Source organism: Canis lupus, chromosome 21 (genome assembly GCF_011100685.1).
Source record: "Canis lupus familiaris isolate Mischka breed German Shepherd chromosome 21, alternate assembly UU_Cfam_GSD_1.0, whole genome shotgun sequence".
NCBI classification, from domain to species: Eukaryota; Metazoa; Chordata; class Mammalia; order Carnivora; family Canidae; genus Canis; species Canis lupus.
In genome coordinates, this window is record NC_049242.1 from 29,437,576 (window position 1) to 29,460,350 (window position 22,775).

The window sequence follows — 22,775 nt, forward strand, 5'->3', positions numbered from 1 at the left end:
CTTCTCCCTCTGCCTATGTCTCTGCCTGTCTGTGTCGCTCATGAACAAATAAACCTTTAAAAATATCAGGATCCTAATTCACAGGCTATTTCAACACTGAATGGTGTATTTATATATACATGATGGAATATCATTCAGCCATAAGAAAAAAAAAAAGAAATCTTGCCATTTGTGACAACATGAATGGGCCTTGAGGGCATTATGCTAAGTAAGACAAATCAAAGAAAGACAAATACTGTATGATTTTATATGTGGAATCTAAAATAGTCAAACTCATAAAAGCAGAGTAGAATGATGCTTACCAGAGGGTAGGGGAGTGCAAAATTTGGCATATGTTGTTTGACTAATTAATAAATCCTGGAGATCTAATACACAGCATAGTGATTATAGATAACAGTACTGTACTCTAAACTTCAAACTTACTGAGAGAATGGATCTTAAGTATTACCACATAAAGTAATGATAATTACGTGAGGTAACAGAGGTGTTAGTGAACACTTTAGTGATAATCATATTACAACATATAAAGGTATAAAATCAACACGTTGTAACACCTTAAACTTGTACAATTTTATATATCACTTACATCTCAAAAATAATTTTTTTTAAAAAAAGAACAAATTAATTCTCAGTGACTTACACATTAACTTAAGTGAATATATTCTAATAACTTATAAAATTTATATAAGACAGTCTTTCTCAAGAAAATGTAATAAAGATGTGATTATTGGGACGCCTGGTGCCTCAGCAGTTGAGCATCTGTCTTCAGCTCAGGGTGTGATTCTGGGATCTGGGATGGAGTCCTGCATAGGGCTCCTTGTGAGGAGTCTGCTTCTCCCTCTGTCTCTCTGTCTCTCTGTCTCTCTCTTTCTGTCTCTCTCTCTCTCTGTTTCTGTCACAAATAAAGAAAAAATATATTTAAAAAACTATGTGATTATGTGTTAAAACAAAAGAGAGTGTTGTCTTCCTTCTGACATTCCACCTATCATATTGCAAGGAGATACTAATAGCAAAATATATTTAAGAAAAGCAAGAAAGAGGAGTGATTAGTAATGGATGAAAGATTTCAACCTTTGAAAGAAATAAGATTTCATCCTTGGAAGAGATAAGATGGAAAGATGTTAATGAATGAAAGGATGCAATCAACAGAGTGAAAAAGCAATCTACAGGATAGGAGAAGATACTTGCAATCTGTAGGCTAATATTCAAAATATGCAAGGAACTCCTACTCAACTCAATTTGAACCAAAAATGAGAAAATGGGCAAAGGTCTTTAACAGACATTTCTTCAAAGAAGACATACAAATGGCTAAAAGGTATATGAAAAGATGCCCCATATCATTAATCATCAGATCATCAGGGAAATACAAATCAAAACCACAATGAGATGTCATCTGATATCTCTCAGAATAGCTGTTAATTGAAGAAACAAGAGGAAAATGTTGCTGGCAAAAATGTAAAGGTATTAAAATATTTGTGTGCTGTTGCTAGGAATGCAAAATATTTCAGCAATTATGGAAAAATATAGATGTTTCTCAAAAATTTTTAAATGGAGCCACCATATATTTCAGCAATCCTGCTTCTGATGTTTATCCAAAAGAACTGAAATAACGATGTCAAAGGGATACCAGCATTCCCAAGTTCACTATATCATTATTCATTATAACCAAAATGTGGAAACAACCTAAATGTCCATTGAACAGATAAAGAAAATGTGGTGTGTGTGTGTGTGTGTGTGTGTATAAAGAAGAACATTTTGCAATATACACAACATAGTGTTATAGATAACAATATTTTACAGTAACACGGATGAATGTGAAGACATTATGCTGAGTGAAAACAATCACAGAACAACAAATACTGCATGATTCCATTTATATGAGGTATCTGATATAGTAAAAATCATAAGAATAAAGAGTGGAATGGTTGTTTCCAGGAACAGAGAGACGAGAAAATTACTAAATAAAAATCATAAAGTTTCAGTTAAGCAAGATGAATATGCTCTGGATATCTGCAATACAACATTGTACATATAGTCAACAAAATGTATTGTACACTTAAAATGTTTTAAGAGTATAAATTAAAAGTGAAGTGTTTTTACCTCAATAAAATAACATTTGAAAAAAGAAACAACATGGATTTTCTGGGTTCAAATCCCAGATCTCTACCTGAAAATCATTGTAGCCTAGGGCAAATTAATGAACCCATCCAACTCTCAATCTCCTTTAAAAAATTAAATGAATAATGATAATCTGCAGAATTCATTCAAAATTAGAGATAACTCATGTAAAGCATCCAGAATAAATAAAATCCTAGTTGTGTCTAAATAAATGATACTTAGTCTTGTCCAGGAGAGAGAGAGATAGAGAGAGAGAGAGGGAATGTATAAGAAATCTCAAAAGGAACTACAATGATCTTTAGAACTGATCTACTTAAACTGCCCTCGAGATAGGTTGTGGTAATAATGGTTAAGTTTCCAGTAATGTAATAAAAATAAATTACTGAACACAAGAATAATCATTAAAAGTTGGTCTACGAGCAATTATTCTCATCTTCAATCTTCATTCAGAGTGGCAGGAATACTTTTTTTTTTCCTTTTCTTAGACTGAAACCATTAACTCAGGAATTCCATGTATCATTATATATTGGTTTATTTTGGTATTTTACTGGAGTACATACTCAAATAACTTTGTAAGAACAGTTATGCAGATCTCATTTCTTCATTTTTTTGCATATCTAAAATAACTTCACCATTCACATAATTATAAATTGAGAACAGAGTTGTAGTCTAGTAATTATTTTTTATGATCTTCCAACATCAATATTTGTTGGCAGAAATCCTTTTCAATTCTGTACATATGAATTGATCTTTAAAATATTTTAATGTTTGTTGTCCACTTGAAATTTTTAAGGGTTTTAAAATTATGTTCTTTAATTTCACAGTAAATGTCCAGGTGTAAGTCTTTTACAAACAATATTCTAGCTATTTTGGTATTTCTTGATATTTTTTAAGCACACATTTTTAATTTTGTTATAGAAAATATTATTTTATAGTTGTTTGGAAAAATTCTGCCTTTGCCTGAACAGTTACCACTTTTAATGTAAATCTTGGAAGTCAGACTTTTACCCTCCTGGACAGAACTTCTATATTTCTTGTTTTTCTTTCATATTTGATACTGCCTTGTATTTTTTTCTCTTTCTGTGAGACTTTGCAGCTCTATTTTCTTTCCTTTACACATTTTTGCCATTGTTCATTCTTTTCTATTATAAAAGGCATTTTCTAATTGTCTGCTTATCCCCTTTCCCAAATCCTTTAATTGTTTTATGGGTGAAATACATTATCAGACATCTCTGAAAAATATTGATGCTGGAAATAGTCTTCTGTAAAGATAAGATTGGTGACATTGGACAGATGTAGAAGCGAATGTAATCCTGATCTGGTTGTAAAGTAGTACATATTCATACTCAATATTCATATCAATATTTGTGTCGTTAGTGGTAATGATCTTAAGGACAGGAAATTAAAAATATATCTGATTAACACTGAGGTTGGAAGTAGTAGGGAAAGAAACTACAGACACATACATTTGAATATATATAAATATGTACAAATTTATGTATATACATTTACACACCATATCCACACACACATACATAAATCACACACACACAGCAATGTATATAAATCACACACATTGACAGATACTGTAATTGAGTTACAGTCCTTATTGTCTATAACAGGGTAGTTTGTAGTCAAATTAAAGTTCAACTATAACTTGCAGGAAAAGAAGAAATCATCAAAAAGAAAAAAAGCCATACACATACACACACAATATTTTTAAGAGGCTATTATGCTGAGTGAAGTCAATCGAAGGACAAACATTATATGGTCTCATTCATTTGGGGAATATAAATAATAGTGAAAGGGAATAGAAGGGAAGGGAGAAGAAATGGGTAGGAAATATCAGAAAGGGAGACAAAACATAAAGACTCCTAACTCTGGGAAACGAACTAGGGGTGGTGGAAGGGGAGGAGGGCGGGGGGTGGGGGTGAATGGGTGATGGGTACTGAGGGTGGCACTTGATGGGATGAGCACTGGGTGTTATTCTGTATGTTGGCAAGTTGAACAACAATAAAAAATAAATTTATTATTAAAAAATAAAATAAAATAATAAAATAATAAAATAAAATAATAAACTAAAATAAAATAATAAAATAATAAAATAAAGTAAAATAAATAAAATAAAATAAAATAACATAAAATAAAATAAAAAAGAGGCTATCTCTGGAAAGAAACTAGAAGATATTTTCAAGATGGAGGTTTTTGAGTTTTTTATGATTATCTTTTCTGTGTTGTTTGATCACAATTTGTACAAATATACATGTTATTTATACTAAATTTCATATACTCTGGAAAGAAAATAAAGTAGATATACTTCATAAGCTATGGATAGACAGCACAATAGTTGAGAAAGAAAATGCTTCAAGTTTAGAGAGATCAGGAAATCTTCTCAAGACATATTTTAGTTTTTATAAAGATTTTATTTATTTATTCATAAGAGAGACACAGAGAGAGGCAGAGACACAGGCAGAGGGAGAAGCAGGCTCCTCGCAGGGAGCCCAACATGGGACTCGATCCCGGGACCCCAGAATCATGCCCTGGGCCGAAGGCAGGTGCTAAACCACTGAGCCACCCAGGGATCCCCTCAAGACATATTTTAAATAAATATTTTGTTGAACTATAATATGCATGCCAAAAAGGGCACACATCATAAAAGTATAGCTTCATGAAATATCATCAGGTGGACACACTTTGTAATTACTGTTCAGGTCAAGAAATGAATCATTGGTGGCACACTTCAGAAACACTCCTCATACTTTATTCAATCATTCCTCAGGCTTTCATTCTCAAAGTTAAACATCAGCTTCATTTCTAACACCAAAATTAGTTTTGCAACCTTGTGAACTTTATCTAAATGAAATCACACGATGCATATTACTTGGTCTTTTTCAGTCAACATTTTATTTGAATAGGCTACTATTGCTTATTTATTCAGTTTGGATGTTAATGGTAATACATTCTGGGTATTATGAATATGCTGAAACTTACATCTTTTAGAAGTTTTCTGGTGGACATATGTATACACTGCTAGATATACAGTTGATAAACTTGTGAAAGTAAGTGGGAGAAAAGAACTTGGGAAAGAAGAATGAACGCCAAATGGTTTTGGCAGAAGAATGTTGAGATAAATAAATTAACACAGACATTGATGAACACAGCTCCTGTTTTGCCAGGGATTTAAATTTTTTAAAAAGTTCAGAACTCCAGTCCTAGTGGTCCAATAATTGTCCCCAATGAGTAAGAGGCTTTTAAGAACACAGAATTTCAGGAGAGAAAGTCTGCCTAATGGGCATAGTGGTACCCTTTAAAGGAAGTAAAAGAACTAAAGTTCCATAGAAGTATTTCCTGTGGCCAGATATCTGTTTTCATTTGGAGAATTCCTTATAGACTTGGTGATTTCAGCCTGGCTAAGAGAATCAAACTTCTCAAAAGATTCTACTTAAATGCTATGAGAATTGCCCTTTCCCTTAAGCAAGAATCTAATGACACTTTCTCGTATCTGCTTGGTTTTCACCCCATACACAATAGGGTTCATTGTGGGAGGCATGAGCAGATAGAGATTAGCCATAATAATGTGTATGTGTGGAGGAATGGTGTGTCCCCCAAACCGGTGGGTAAAGAAGGTGAAGAAGGCTGGGACATAGGTGATGACAATGGCACAGATGTGGGCAGTACATGTGCTGAAGGCCTTCTGCTGAGCATCTGCTGATGAGAGACTCACAACTGCTCGAAGGATCATTGTGTAGGAAATTGTGATGCATAAGATATCAAAGCCCCCAATCAGAAGGGCAACCATTAAACCATAGATGGCATTGATCCTAACATTGCCACAGGATACCTTGGCCACAGACATGTGGTCACAGTAGGTGTGCGGTATGACATTGCCCCTGCAGTATGGCAGGCGCTTGGTAAGGTAAGTGAAAGGGATAACAAGCATTACACCTCTAAGAAAAGTGAGGAGTCCAGCCTTGGCAATGACTGAATTAGTGAGGATAGTAGCATAGCGCAGGGGGTAGCAGATGGCCACATAGCGGTCCAGAGCCATGAGCATGAGCACCCCAGACTCCATCCCTGTAAAAGTGTGCACAAAGAACATTTGGGCCAAGCAGGCCTTAAAATCAATCTCCTTGAGGTTGAACCACAATATGCAGAGTGTGTTGGGAAGAGTGCTGGTGCACATGAGCACATCTGTGAAGGAAAGAAGAGCTAGGAAGATGTACATAGGTCTGTGCAAGGTCTCTTCAGAGTAAATGAGGTACATGAGGCCAAAGTTCCCTGTGATGGCAATGCTGTACATGGTGCACAAGGGCAAGGAGATCCACAAATGTACTTCTTCCAGCCCAGGGATGCCATTTAAGATGAATGAAGCTGGAGTTAGGTAGGTACCATTTAGGAATGACATAACATCTGTTGGAATTTCATGGTACATCAGTTACAAAATTGCTCTGTAAGCAGGAAAAAAAAAATGGTTCAAAGAGTAACTGACCAGCAGGATTTTGTTCCTAATAATGGCAAATTTGTTTTTCTTGTAGATTAATCACTAGATATGGTCTTTTATGTTGACTTTTATGTTGACTATGTGACCCACTGATTGGGTCCATGTCTTAAGCATTAGATATTGACAAGATAAACTGACTGAATTTAGTGGATGTGCTGGATCTGGATGTATCTAGGGTGTTTGGTTATCATGGTTTTGTTATCACAATTTGCTGTCCATTCTCCCAGCTGAAGCTGGTTACAAACTGACCAATTGGATGATCAAGAATTGATTAAATATTTGCCATGTGCTAAGGGCTCATCATTTTAGTCAGAGATACCTATTCCATTCTGAAATGTTAACAATTTTCAATGCTTCTTGTAAGCTCACCTTTCTAAAATAATCAGTTTTATTAGTGGACACCATGACAATGATTTCAAGGCATTAATTTTAGCATAAATTTCTCCCCTTTTGGTTTAAAGGAAACTTAAATTCAGAAAACTACAAATCATAGAATGATCTTAAAGGTAAAACAATAATTATCTTATTAATATCATTAAATAGTCACCTATTATTGATTTTGGATCACTACCACTGTAAATAGTGGGTGAAGAATCACTGAGAATGCAGTAACTTATGAGACATTAATGTTGTTCTAAGGTTAGAGTCTAATCCAATGTGAATAGAGATACTCATCACTTTAAAACAACGGACATTTACTTTAAGCACATAAAACTTTATTTTCTCTCTGTATTACAGTTTTAGGGAGCCATAGAATTGAATATTTCTCAGCCTATATAATTTTCAAAACTTATACTTTTTCTAGTATAAGGGATATATTCAATACATTTTTAAAGCCCATAAAAAAGGAAGCTGTGGAAGAATAAGAACTGACAAAAACATTTAAAAATAGTAAGGAGGATAATATTTGGTGTGATAGTATATTGTGAGGAGATAAGAACAAAGTTATGAGCATGTGGTGGATGCAAATAGGATGGAAAAGTCTGATGAAGTGGGCTATGTGGGGCTGGAATATGCTAATTTGGAAAAAAATGTACGAGTAGTGAAATAAGAGGGTAGTCCTATCAAGGGGTGTTGAAGGGAAAATAGTCTCTGAAAAAAAAAAAACTCCAAAATTTATAGTGTCTCCTAAACATATGAGAGGTGACCTCCCTGCCACTTCAGAGGTGTCTCTGTTGGAAGTCTAAGACTGTAGGTATTTGGCTCTGCTCTCCTCATGTCTTTTATAAAATTTTATATCTTTATTTTTTAAAAGATCAAGGCTGAGTACATGAAATCTAGAAGCGCTTAGAGTTGAGAGATAATTCAAATATCATAACTATGAGATGAGATGAAACCAATTTCCTGAAAGGAAAAGTGGACCAGAAACAGAAAACTATGGAATAAGGCTGTATCACTCTTCTGTTTCCTTCCACTGCATCTTGGAAATACTCGTTTTAACTTCCATAACCAGTGGGACTGATTACCTCTCTTTAGAATACTCCTCACAAGGATTATATCTAAATAGCTGAAACACTAATGTTTTAATCAAAAGTGAAAATGGACCAGATAAGCCAGTATGTAAAAGCAGCTGTATGGTAGGGTACACTGTGTCTTTTCAAAAGTTAGGGGAATAACCCTACCTGACAACTATGTTATGTCTCATCTCAGCTCAGCTTTCATAATTTGCACCCATTCCCTTAACAAGAATGCACCCCAAATTCAGAAATCTGCTCACCCTGAAAGCTACTGGAGTTCTTCAAGGAACTGAAGACATATCCACAGATTAAGTCATATTCATGTCTATGTGATGTTTTTGGTCCTGCAGGAAGGATCTGAGACCTATATTGAGACCATGAGGAGGTAGGAGGAGGGAAGTTTTCTATTCTGCGTGTCTGTGTGTGTGTGTGTGTGTGTGTGTGTGTGTGTGTGCAAGTGCATGTATGTGTGTGTTAGGTGTGTGATATAGTCTAAAGTTGGGAGCTGGGAAAACTTAATTGCTACTATCTCTTTCTACTATAGTCTCAGAGGAGAATGATTTCTTGTGTGTGTTCATAAGAAAAAAAAGACTTAGGAATCAGATATATCTGGGTCCTAAGGACCCTGGCTCAGCCATTGGGAATTGTCTTAGGGATTATTTTCTCCCAAATTATAGATTAAGGCTTTTGAGGGAATATTTTTACAGGTACAACAAAGCATATGTATATCTGAAATAATTTAGACTTTCAGAATGAAATCTTTTTGGGAGAAAGACCCTGTCTTCTACCTTTTTCAAAATTTAGAACAATGTCATGCACAAAATTGGTATGGAAAAAATATTTTGAGGGAAAAATTAAATAATCTTGGTATACAAAAATTGAGCTTTATATGTGATCTTGTATTTAGTGTTCTTGATAAGTTTACTTTTTAATGTTAACATTTTATATAGATTATTTTGAATTATCTAGATATATAGCATCTCTTTGTGAATGATGAACATTTTATTCCCCCTTTCTTGTATTTTTTTGGTATTTTTTTCTTTCCTTATGACACTAGCTACAACACTCCTCTTGTGCAATATTTAACAGGAGGAGTGATCAAGGACATCTTTGTTTCTTCTAGTACTAAAGCCTACTAGGGCTAGAGAAACCTGGTTCTAAACAATCATGTGAAAACATGAATTTATACTATAACTCAAAAGCACAGCAGTACAACAATAAAAGTTATTATAAAATAAAAAGAGGTCACTTGTTTGGAATAAATCTTATTTGGCTAACTACTTATAGTAACATACAATAATTTATAATAATGTGCCTGTGCTTGCTGGTTGATAAATTCACTTGGACTTTCAGGTGTACCCCCATACCCTCCACACACATATACCTTGATACAAACATTTGGGATGTTCAGGAGAGTGTAATTCATTGCTGAGAAGAAAATTCTGGATTAATATCAAATAACTCACCATCATGAATATATGCTATAGATTTTTATAGGTATGTTTTTCTTCCAGCTCTATTGAGATATAATTGACATATTGTGTAAGTTTGTGTAAGATTAAGGTGTACAATGTGATTATTTGATACAAAACATTTGCCACAATACTATTGTTTAACATGATTAGCCTCATATAGTTACCATTCTATTGTTGTTATTGTGGTGAGAACATTAGAGCTCTACTCTCATAGCAACTTTCAAGCATACGATACAATATTGTTAACTATAGTCATCATCCTGTACATTAGATTCTCTAAAACTTCTTCATTTTACAACTGTATAAGTTTGTACCCTTTGATCAACATCTCCCAAATTTCCCTAACCTTCCCTACTGGCATCCACCATTCTACTGTTTCAATGAGTTTGATGTTCATAGATTCCACACATAAGTGAGATCATAAAATATGTGTTTCTCTGCCTGACCTACTTCACTCAGCATAACGCCATAATCTTATCATAAATGGCAAGATTTCCCTCTTTCATATGAATGATATTCTGTCAAATACATATGCTACATTTTCTTTACCCACTCATTCATCTCTGGACACTTTAGTTGTTTCCATGTCCTGGCCTGTTGTGATAATGCTACAATGAACATGAGAGTGCAGATATTTCTTTGAGATAATGATTTTATATCTTCAGATATAAACCTAGAAGTGAGATTGCTGGATCATATGGTATTTCTATTTGTAATTTTTTGAGGGAACTCTATGCTGTTTTCCACAGTGGCTGCACCAATTTGCATTCCCACCAACAGTGCACCAGAATTTCCCTTTCTCCACATCCTCTCCAAAATTTGTTATCCACTGTTTTTTGATAATAGCCATGCTAACAGATTTAGGATGATCTCCTTGTGGTTTCAATTCACATTTCCTTGAGGATTAGTGATGTTAAGTATTTTTTTTTATGTTCTTGTTGTCGATTTGTATGTCTTCTTTGAAAAACATCTATTTAAGTCCTCTGAACATTTTAAATAAAATCATGAGGGTTTTGCTTTTTTTCCTGAGCTATATAAATTGCTTATATATTTTGGATGTTAATCCCTTACCAGATATATGGTTTGTAAATACCTTCTTCCAGCCTTCAGGTTGTCTTTTCATTTTGTTGATTGCTTGTTTTGCTGTGCAGAATTTTTTTAGTTTAATACAATATCACTTGATTTTTGCTTTTTGTGTCATATCCAAAAAATCGTTGCCAAGACTTAAGCCAAGGAGATGGTCCCCTACATTTTCTTCTAGAAGTGTTATGGTTTCACATCTTGCATTGAAGTCTTTAACCATTTTGAGTCCATTTTTTGTGAATATTGTAAGATGGAGGTCTAGGGCTCTTGATTATGTCCAATTGGTCTAGTCTGTTTTTATGCCAATCCCATACTGTTTTGAGTACTATGTTTTGTGACATAATTTGAAATTAGAGAGTGTGATGCTTCCAGCTTTGTGAGTGTTGGCGACTTATTCTTTTTAATTTGCTTCTTTTATATCATTTTATGGATTTATAATTCATTTATTCACTCACTTGCATTATTGGATATTTTTTTTTGTTTCCTTTTGGGGGCTATTATGAGTAAACCTGTTCCTGACATTCATAGGCAAGTCTTTGTATAGACATATATTTTCAAATTTCTTATGCAAATATCCCAGGAGTAGAATTGCTGAGTCATATAGTACGTGCATGTCTAAGTTTTGAAGCTAGAATTGAGGAACTCCGGGAAGTTCAATATGGTTCTAGATTTATACTGCAATGGACACCAGACAGTTCCTATGTTCCATCAGAGAAAGGTTGTTGAAATTTGGAAATAATTATTGAGGATTTTCCCTCTGGCTCAAATATATTCTTTTTTTTTTTTAATTTTTAAATTGGAGTTCAATTTGCTAACATATAGCATAACACCCAGTGCTCATCCCTCCAGGTGCCCCCCTTAGTGCCCATCACCCAGTCACCCCAACCCCCCCGCCCACCTCCCTTTCCACTACCCCTTGTTCATTTCCCAGAGTTAGGTGTCTCTCATATTTTGTCACCCTCATTGATATTTTCACTCATTTTCTCTCCTTTCCCTTTATTCCCTTTCACTGATTTTTGTATTCCCCAAATGAATGAGACCATATATTGTTTGTCCTTTTCCGATTGACTTAATATATTCTAAATTCGTGTATCCTCCACTTTTTGAGAGTTTGTGTTATATCACTTCACTTTTACAAAAGATCTACATTAGTACTGTTTTTACTAAATGAAAAAAAAAATGAAGGAGATTTTCCCTTGTACCTAAAATGGCTAAAACCAAAACTAATGGTCAGTGTTTGCTGTGCAATGAGGTGTTATAGAGGCAGCGCACACCTGAGCAGCCAGAGCAGCCCCACTTGCTCCTTCCTCAGGAAACACACTCAGCATCTCAGCATCAAGCCTTCATGGCTTTGGAGTGTGTCTAGGAGCATCTGTGTTTTGTCTCCATGTATCCTGTGCACCCATTAACAAGATGTACCTTAAAATATCAGAAAAGCTCAAGAGATCATCTCAGGGTCTGGAAATGCTCACAAAATTTTCTATATAAATTAGTGGCAATTGTCTCTTTGTTTTATGCCACTAAGTCTTCTCCCAGATTATCTTCTCAGGACTCCATCAGTTCAATTGGTACAAAGCTGGTATATCCAGAGTCTTCAGGAACTTCTTGAATTTAAAGGCAAAAGTGCCGAAGAGGCTAAAACTATTTATGACTTTACAGATACTGTGATTCAGATCAGGAATCGACACAACGATGTTATTCCCACGATGGTGCAGGGTGTGATTGAATACAAAGAGAGCTTCGGGGTGGATCCTGTCACCAGCCAGAATGTTCAGTACCTTTAGGATCGCTTCTACAGGAGTCGCATTTCAATTAGAACGTTACTCAATCAGCACTCTTTATTGTTTGGTGGAAAAGGCAAAGGAAGCCCAGCTCATCGAAAACACATTGGAAGCATGAATCCAAACTGCGATGTAGTTGAAGTCATTAAAGATGGCTATGAAAATGCTAGGCGTCTGTGTGATTTGTATTATATTAACTCTCCTGAACTAGAACTTGAAGAATGAAATGCAAAACCACCAGGACAGCCAATACAAGTGGTTTATGTACCATCCCATCTCTATCACATGGTGTTTGGACTTTTCAGGAATGCGATGAGAGCAACGATGGAACACCATGCTGACAAAGGTGTTTACCCTCCTATTCAAGTCCACATCACACTGGGTAATGAGGATTTGACTGTGAAGATGAGTGACCGAGGAGGTGGTGTTCCTTTGAGGAAAATTGACAGACTCTTCAACTACATGTACTCAACAGCACCCCGGCCTCGTGTTGAGACGTCTCGAGCAGTGCCTCTGGCTGGTTTTGGTTATGGATTGCCCATCTCACGTCTTTATGCCCAATACTTCCAAGGAAACCTAAAACTATATTCTCTAGAGGGTTATGGGACAGATGCAGTCATCTACATTAAGGCTCTGTCAACAGAATCAATAGAGAGACTGCCAGTGTATAACAAGGCTGCCTGGAAGCATTACAATACCAACCATGAGGCTGACGACTGGTGTGTCCCCAGCAGAGAACCAAAAGACATGACAACATTTTGCAGTGCCTAGATACACTTGGGACACCGTGAACATCCAAATGTGGCTTTTGTATTAAATTTGGAAGGGATGACGTTCAGAACTACATTATACCAAATACTTCACGTGTTATTTTCAAAATTAACTATTTGGGTAGAATAAATGGGAAGTGAATTCCATTTATGTCTGTTAAACCTCCTAAAGGATGAAATTGCACCTATTTTGCACTTATATTTTCACAATTAATTGAACATATTTTTAAACAACTGTAGTTTTGGTCAACTTTCCTCTTTATGGTAGACTTCAGAAGCATGGAAGTCTTTGGGTTTCTAACAGAAAGCTGTGTGGCTTTTAAAGAACTTTTCATTTATGTGTGCTAGAAACATTTTCTTAATGATACTGATTAAGCTAGTTAGCCATCCGTTTTTTGGAGTTGTGACCTCCATTATTAATGCGTAATGACAATTGTAAAAAGATGGTCCTCAGATGTACCAGTGACTAACTATAAGTAAAGCAAAAGATAGTTGCTCTGCAAGTCTAGCATCAGCCACCTTTCAGCATCTACATGCATCATCTTCACTCTGAAGTTGACTTACCATTTTTTAATTTCATTGCAAAGGATTGCAATAGGTTCCCTATGTAGCTAAGCCAAGATGGTGGGCAATCTACTCTTAATATGCATGTGATTAAATGCAGGGAGAAATTTTTACACTAAAAACAAACTAGCAGCTGCTAAAATTCTAGAGAAGAAATTGAGGTCAAAGTAGTGAGTCCTCAAACTATCAATTATTGAGTTTACCTGGGGGATATTTTGAACAGAATTTTTCTGGGTCTTACTCCAGACATATATATAATCAGACTCTACAGCTGGAGCCCAGAAATCTCAATTTTTAGAATGCTTCCTAGATGAGTCTGATGCCTCACCTAGTTAGGGAACTACTCCTTTAAAGTGAGTAATGTTACCACATTTGCTAAGGTAACAGAGATCTTTAGATTTTGATTCTTACATATTGAAAGGTCAGACTTCTAGACTCCAGGAGAGACCAACAGTCTCAGGCCTGGTGCAGTTAAAAGCAGGAGACACAGTGACTACCTGCAGACAGTCAGGTAACTGAAGAATCAGAACCACAAATGCACAAGGATTGACGAAGTACATTTATTTTATGAGAAATACCTAGACTTGGTTATCAGGAAAAATTCACCTAGGACTTAGCAGCAGTTCTTTGCATTCATATGATAATTTGCATCTTACAAATACTTTGGTATAATATGATCGCTCCCTTGGGCTTTAAAACAGGTACAGAGCGGGTGGTATCATCCTTGTTTTGAGACTCAGAGTGTGGCCAGAAGTTGCACAGCATTGGAGTCAGGGCCTGAACTCTGCAGATCACTGCCAGCCGCCAGCTCTGGGAGACCATGAGGACGTTAGGGGAGTATGGGGTCAGTCACAACTCAACTTTTAAAGTGACAGGGAAATATATCAAAAATAAATTTTAAAGTAAGATTTTGAATTTTTAAAGAACAGCTTTACTACTTAAATGTGGGAACTTTATCTGGAAAATACATCCGGTGGCAACACCTCATTCTCAAAAGGATTCCATGAGTTTAACAATTCTATATAAATTTATAAATCAGAAGGGTTGTAAAAGGGCAGTCCAGGACCCTCATTTGAGAGGTGACAGCCCTGAGACTCAGGGCTTCTTAGCTAATTTGACCAAATGTTGGAAAAAGATCCTTTACCTAATCGATTGTTCCTTAATTATGGATTTTGTGAAAAATAATAAGATATGCTAGTGGATGATTTATATTAATTCAAGGTATTACCGTTTTTTAGCTTTAAATTACACTTTTTTTTGTAATGATGAAATATTTTAGAATTGTTTGAATCAAAATACTTTCTTTCCTAAATGAGACATTTGTACAACTGACATAAACTTGCTGTTTTACTTCTGAAACACTTCCCCTCCCCCCAAATTAAAGCTTTTCTCTATTTATGAGCTAAGAAATGATGTTTTTAAAGCAAAAGTGAAATGTTTTCCTTTAGCTTCTTTTTAAGGTATAACAGCTTTTTTACTTTATTATGTGGTAATGGACAGAAGATTACATACAAAAATGTCTGGGGGGCTAGCATTCTCCTCGGTGGTTTCAAATCATTGCGTTTTTAGATCCTTAGGTTGTTTTGTCCACCAGCATTTAGTGTGATGCCATGTAGATATAAAAATATACAGAAGGATAAGAAGTGGATACTAAGTGATTTTTATACCTGGGCATTGAATAAATGTGCCAACATTTTTTAGGAAGATTCGCAAAAATATTCTGACCTATACTTAAATTACTGGCTGGCTTTAGATGCCTTCATACTAAATAGTGATCACTTTCTTGCACTGTGAAGTTTTTACATGAAGATGTTGATGTGGAAGTCTACCATATTATTTTATAAAATGTTTTGTGTGTGGCAATAAACTGAAAACATGGGTCAAAAAAAAAAAAAAGCTAAATTTTACCTCTTGTCCATTAGAAGAGACCCACAGGACATCTATTTGTGAAGTGTCAAAAAAAAAAAGTTTTCTTTGGCTTAGAAAATCCCCAGAGAAGCCACTAAGTGCTGATATATGGGGTTCCTAACCAATGTTATACAACTTCCTGAACAATACCACTCAAGAATGGAGACTTAAAAGCATCACACATCAGGGTGAGTTTGGGCAATTCAGAGGAAAAAAATATATAAGATGCACAGAAAATCTGCAACTAAATAGCAGGGATTTGAGTCAGAAAGTGACTGAATGTGAAGGACTAAATTATCTCACTCTAGACTTCTGAATGAATTTACAAACTGCCTGGAAGAGGGAGAAGTGGGGAAAAATAAAGTGCAATTAATAGCACCATAGTCTAATGTGCTAAGGACCAGAAATAATGTTACGAACAAGCAAATATCTGCACCATAATAGAAAAACTCTTCTCTTTGTAAATGGAAGAGTCTTCCTTAGGAAGTGCTAAGATCTCTATGAATGAAAATGAAATAGTCCAAGAGTTGAAAGGAATTCCTGTGACTATGTACCCCAACTTCTTAACAACATTCATGACACATGTTATTCCCCCTTTGATGATAGTAATCTTGTTACCTTATTAGAGATGTATGTATGCATGAATGAATAACAATATTTGATCCCAGACCCATTTTCCTATAACTTTTCTTATTCATCATATGTGTGGTTAAAGTGTGGAAAATAATACAAAGGGCAATTACTTGCACTCCATGTACTCGTGTCAGTTTTATCTCCAGTTTGACTAACAGACAAACAAAATACCTGTAGGATTCTAGATATCTTGAAGTCATATTACCCACCCTCCAGATATTCTGATTTTTCAATATGCGCACTAGTTTGTTAAGGTATTTATATTCAATCAAGAAGACCAACCAAAAAGGACATTTTTAAATTAATTCATTCATTTATTCTAAAACTTTTTTCTTGTGCCAGTTACTACATTACATACAAGAAACAGAGCAGTGAACAAAGTAGACAGAAATTCTGAGCATATAGATGTTATATTCTAGTGAGGGATTAAGTACAATACTATTTGCTGTGGAATACAGAAAATCTGGAAAGCAAGATGTTATGCCAAGATTGCCAAGATTGGCAGAGGTCTGGGGCTTGCAATTTTGAATTAAGGTAAGGAAAACCTTACTTTGAGTCTGACACTGAAACTATTAAAGTTATGTACCATGGTATCTGTGGAACAACAGCAGGTAGTGAAAGTGGTGAGTGGAAATTCTTCAGAATTTCAGTTCACTGTGTTCATTTTTGCTAAGTTTGAGAAGCCTCCAGTAGGTATGGATAGACTGAGAGGATCAGAGTTAGAGCAAGGGGAGATTGAAAAGAGTTCTAATTTTACAGGATGTTGTAAACAAATATAGAAATGCTGGCTTTTGCTCCGAATGTGATGTAAGGATACTAGAGGTTTTGAGGGGTGCCTAGACATTGTTTTGTTTCATTTATTTTTTAAAGCAAGATAATGTAATATTACTAAAGGTAAGTATGATAGTATTATATATATTGCTTATTATATTCTAAGTTGTGAAAATTTCCACGATTTACTTAACTTTTCCAGGGTTTGTGTAATGTACAGTCAAGCAAATTGCTTCAACAAAATCATCAGTTCTAATCTTTTTCCGTTTCTTAGAAAAAAATGCTTTTATCTTTTTTTAATATGTTGGTATTATTTATACAGCATCATTTGAAAAGTTTTCCACTTGTTAAAAGTAATGAGTAAAAACAAACAAATTACTTATATAGAAAAATCTTAGGCTAAATTATCTCCTTTTCTCTATCTCTCACATACACAGACATGCGTAAGACAGAGAAAACAGAAGTAATCAAAATTGCAACTTTGGTAAAGACTGTTATACAGGGGAGATTAAAATATAACAAAAAAAATAAAATAAAATATAACAAAAGAATATATATTTTTGAGAATGCAATAAAATATACAACATAATGTTGTGGAAAATGAATAACTCAAGTTGCAAACAACTTGAGAAGGACTTTTAAAAAATAAAAGTTAAAGATTTTTTCAAAACAAAACAGAGAAAAAGATCATGGAGTCATAATTTTAATCAAAAAGCTTTCAAGTTAAATCCATACCCCAGAACATAGAAGAAAGGTAGAAAACTAACTGTTAAAAAAAAAACAAATTAATAAAGAAAGCTTTCACTACATAGAGCTTAACAAAGCAATTGGCTAACTGTAAAAACTAAAATCTTTCATGTTTACCAGCAACTATCAGATATACAGTGTAAAATGAACATGGCCATGATTTGTAAATTGTAACTTATTATGTAATTTTTAGCTCATCAACCCCTCTGTGACTATTCTGACTTGGAAAATCCAGACTCACAAAGCTTAGACTTATAAAGTCTAGATCATACTAAGCCCCACAACAGCTGTGTGTAATAAGTAGGTGCTCACATTTCTTAATTGACTATAATATAGTAAACACATCTACAAAGAAAGACCTCTTAGAAGAAGAGAAATTATGTGAGGAGTTTAAAAAATCAGTGTTTAAACAGGGCCTATACATTGAAAATCTTTCAAGGGGGCAAAAACAAGCACTAGTGAATGGCCTGAGAATATGAACACATACACCGAGACAGTATACAGTATAAAACCAAGGGAGATCAGGTCTCTATTATAATGTTTGCATCATTTTTAGTATTCTTTTGATTCATTAAGAGGCCCCAGACTACTTAGTAGGATCACATAACATAGTGTGGGTACAAAAAGATTATTTTTCTCCTAAGTTTATAATTTATGTCATGTAAAATATTTGTTCATCTTTGATCTCAGACTGAAATTAATCTCACTACTATATTCTTGTGTAGGACATCCATTTTTACTGGCACAGAAGTAACATGCTTAGCAGTTGACTACCATGCATGGAGCCAACAGCTCCAGCCTGACACCAAGATACTTCATCCTTAATGGGATTCCTGAACTAGAAGCCTTACACACTTGGATCTCCCTGCCATTCTGCTTCATGTACATCATCACTGTCCTGGGGAACTGTGGGCTCATCTACCTCATCAGCCATGAGGAGGCCCTGCATCGGCCCATGTATTACTTCCTAGCTTTACTGTCCCTTACAGATGTTAGTGTGTGCACTTCATTTGTTCCTAATATGTTATGTATCTTTTGGTTCAACCTCAAAGAGATTGACTTTGATGCCTGCCTTGTGCAGATGTTTTTCATCCACATGCTGACCGGTATGGAGTCTGGCGTGCTCATGCTTATGGCCCTGGACCGCTATGTGGCCATTTGCTACCCTCTACGTTATTCTACCATCCTCACCAACATGGTAATTACCAAAGTTGGGTTTGCCACCTTCAGTCGAAGTGTGTTGCTCATGATCCCATTCACTTTCCTGATTAGGCGTCTTCCCTACTGCAAGGGCAACCTCATTCACCACACCTACTGTGACCATATGTCTGTAGCCAAACTGTCCTGTGGCAACATCAAGATTAATGCCATCTATGGTCTCATAGCTGCCATACTGATAGGAGGATTTGATATGTTCTGTATCTTCATGTCTTACACCATGATTATCCGTGCTGTAGTGAATCTGCCATCTTCAGATGCTCGGCACAAAGCCTTCAGCACCTGTACATCACACATATGTGCTATTGTCATCACCTATGTCCCAGCCTTCTTCAACTTTTTTACTCATCGTTTTGGGGGACGCACCATACCTCACCATGTTCACATTTTTATAGCCAGTCTCTACCTGTTGTTGCCTCCCACCTTGAATCCAATTGTCTATGGAGTGAAAACCAAGCAGATCCGTGAAGGAGTGATCAAATTGTTTTTAGAGAGAAATATTTTGAGGATGAGCTAAATTTATGGTATATAATTCTGTATGTAGCATAAAGGTAAAGAAAAAAGTTATGAAGAAAAAGAATAAATGCAAAATTCATAACCATGAGGTCAGAAGAAAACACTTGTCGATAGTCTGTTACAATATTTATGAAACAATCTCAAAGAATTTATAATTCAAGACCTCTAACTTGATAGAAAAAATAATATATGAAACGATTGTATTTCCTATATAGTTTAACTTTAGTTAAACCTGGTGGAATGAATTCACAGAATGGGAAATCTAGAATTTGAAGTAAGCTCTTGATTACTCCTCTTTGGTCTAGGGCATTCTGAGGGAGTACACAGAAAAGAAAAAAGCAGGTCAGACAGCTGAGAGACTCCAGAGTATTGGAGAAAGCACTTATACTAACTGTCTTGGTTATTGTAGGGAAGTCAGAAATATTTCCCCAGAATGTTTGTGTTGAATTCCATAGGTCCTGTCATCTTTTTTTATTTAATATTTAAGTGCAACTTGTATAACTTAAGAAAAAAATCTTCCTTGTCTGCTCATTTATTTCTGACATTTTGCTGCCCCAGTAATTATTTGTATTCTTAATAATGTAGTCATGTATATACAAATGAAGCTGGAGTAGATATGATCATGGGAGTTCATCACAATCTGTGAAGTACCCCTTGGAGTTTATATCAAGAAGAATTTTGGAAAACATAGTAGATATAATTTGATGGGTATTTTAATAAAGGCTTTATGAGTAAAGGAAAGGAGACTTAAAGAAAATTTATATAATTTTCCAAACAAGATGTCTGGGCTTACCAGCTTTACTTGACTTTAATACAGGAGAAGAAACAGTTGAGTGATCAGGGACAATGAAGATTGAATGAAAAGTGAAAAAGAGCATTTTCACATGTGCGTGTTGGCCATGTCTATGTCTTCCTCTGTGAAATTTCTGTTCATGTCTTTTGCCCATTTCATGGCTGGATTGTCTGTTTCTTTGCTGTTGAGTTTAATAAGTTCTTTATAGATCTTGGAAAGTAGCCCTTTATCTGATATGTCATTTGCAAATATCTTCTCCCATTCTGTAGGTTGTCTTTTAGTTTTGTTGACTGTATCCTTTGCTGTGCAAAAGCTTCTTATCTTGATGAAGTCCCAATTGTTCATTTTTGCTTTTGTTTCTTTTGCCTTCGTGGATGTATCTTGCAAGAAGTTACTGTGGCTGAGTTCAAAAAGGGTGTTGCCTGTGTTCTCCTCTAGGATTTTGATGGACTCTTGTCTCACATTTAGATCTTTCATCCATTTTGAGTTTATCTTTGTGTATGGTGGAAGAGAGTGGTCTAGTTTCATTCTTCTGCATGTGGCTGCCCGGCCATCAGGGAAATACAGATCAAAACCACAATGAGATACCACCTCACACCAGTGAGAATGGGGAAAATTAACAAGGCAGGAAACCACAAATGTTGGAGAGGATGCGGAGAAAAGGGAACCCTCTTACACTGTTGGTGGGAATGTGAACTGGGGCAGCCACTCTGGAAAACTGTGTGGAGAGGTTCCTCAAAGAGTTAAAAATAGACCTGCCCTACGACCCAGCAATTGCACTGTTGGGGATTTACCCCAATGATTCGGATGCAATGAAACGCTGGGACACCTGCACCCTGATGTTTCTAGCAGCAATGTCCACAATAGCCAAACTGTGGAAGGAGCCTCAGTGTCCATCGAAAGATGAATGGATAAAGAAGATGTGGTTTATGTATACAATGGAATATTACTCAGCCATTAGAAATGACAAATACCCACCATTTGCTTCAACGTGGATGGAACTAGAGGGTATTTTGCTGAGTGAAATAAGTCAATCAGAGAAGGACAAACATTATATGTTCTCATTCATTTGGGGAATATAAATAATAGTGAAAGGGAATAAAGGGGAAAGGAGAAAAAATAAGTGGGAAATATCAGAAAGGGAGACAGAACATGGAAGACTCCTAACTCTGGAAAATGAACTAGGGGTGTTGGAAGGGGAGGAAGGTGGGGGGTGGGGGTGACTGGGTGGCGGGCACTGAGGGTGGCACTTGACGGGATGAGCACTGGGTGTTATTCTGTATGTTGGCCAATTGAACACCAATAAAAAATAAATTTATTATTTAAAAAAAGTGAAAAAGAATAAGAGCATAACACAAGAAGTGATTGGAGTAATAGAATGTGATCAGGAAATAAATAGAAATAGATAATTAGGTAGAAAACTTAATTATATTAAGATTATATTCTTATTACCTGCTAATATGAAGACTATATTTTAATATTATGTTATATATAGTCAAATGACTATAGAATGTATTAATCACATCATATATTTTTGCAATATAATTTCACATTTGTAAGAAAAATTGTTTTTTTAATACTAACATTATGAAAATGCATCTATGTAATGTAAAATTTAAACTTATAATCATTAAAGTTGCTATATCTTTGAATTGTGTTTTTGGATTTTGCGAATTTTATTCAATTCAGGAATTTTGTTTAGGAAATACTAGCAATAAAATACTAGCAAACAGATCATGAAGTTGCCTTTCCTAAACTGCCATTTTAAAATATATTGTGTCAGGTGTTATAATAATGATGCATATACAGTATTGCATTGAATTTTTAAGTTAAAACTATGGGATATCTATAATTATCCTCATTTTATAGAAGAGGAATATGAGCTACACAAATCAAGACTGGGTGAATCTGAAAACATTAAGACTAAAATGTAAATATAATCATGTTTATAGACTTATGCTGTAGGGTCAGGAGCAACAACAGCAATAGCAACAAAGCAAAACCAGAATACAAACGTAAAAATCTGGAGAAATAAAATGTAATAAAAAACATTTATTTAAGGCACCTGAGTAGCATTCCCTATTAATTTTATGTCATCTTCCCATTACAAACTTAAAAATGGGTTTTATGGAAACAACAACAAAACATTAACTCTGAAAACTAAGACTCGCAATCTAATATGAACGAGCAGGCCAGAATAATTGAGATTTTTTAAAAATTAGAAGGTAGACTTGATAGAAATAAATTCTATTCAGTATTCATGGGGAGAGAGAGGAAGAAGAGGAGTAAAAGAGAGGAAAGGGGTGCAGCCAGAGTGGCTCAGCGGTTTAGCACCACCTTCAGCCCAGGGTGTGATCCTGGAGGTCCGGAATCGAGTCCCACGTCGGGCTCCCTGCATGGAGCCTGCTTCTCCCTCTGCCTGTGTCTCTGTCTCTGTGTG

The 22,775-nt window shown here is 35.4% G+C and overlaps 3 protein-coding genes across 3 annotated transcripts; 2 read left to right on the plus strand and 1 right to left on the minus strand.

Annotated features, from left to right (window-relative positions):
* Positions 1–5,560: 5,560 nt before the first annotated feature.
* LOC485299 (olfactory receptor 52N1) lies at positions 5,561–6,523 on the minus strand. The gene has a single exon (XM_038568117.1). The coding sequence runs from the start codon at positions 6,521–6,523 to the stop codon at positions 5,561–5,563; it is 963 nt and encodes a 320-aa protein (XP_038424045.1).
* Positions 6,524–12,148: 5,625 nt separating this feature from the next.
* On the plus strand, positions 12,149–13,347 carry LOC478801 (pyruvate dehydrogenase (acetyl-transferring) kinase isozyme 1, mitochondrial-like). The gene is given in 1 exon segment (XM_038568118.1): positions 12,149–13,347. A coding segment is annotated over 1 exon segment (1,038 nt). The 3' UTR covers positions 13,187–13,347.
* A 5,236-nt stretch (positions 13,348–18,583) lies between these two features.
* On the plus strand, positions 18,584–19,543 carry LOC485300 (olfactory receptor 52N2). Its single transcript, XM_038568119.1, has one exon. The coding sequence runs from the start codon at positions 18,584–18,586 to the stop codon at positions 19,541–19,543; it is 960 nt and encodes a 319-aa protein (XP_038424047.1).
* Positions 19,544–22,775: the final 3,232 nt, after the last annotated feature.

Bases quoted from the DNA above. Each gene is read 5' to 3' on its own strand.
- LOC485300 (XM_038568119.1), top strand. From the start codon at position 18,584: ATGCATGGAGCCAACAGCTCCAGCCTGACACCAAGATACTTCATCCTT.
- LOC485299 (XM_038568117.1), bottom strand. From the start codon at position 6,523: ATGTCATTCCTAAATGGTACCTACCTAACTCCAGCTTCATTCATCTTA.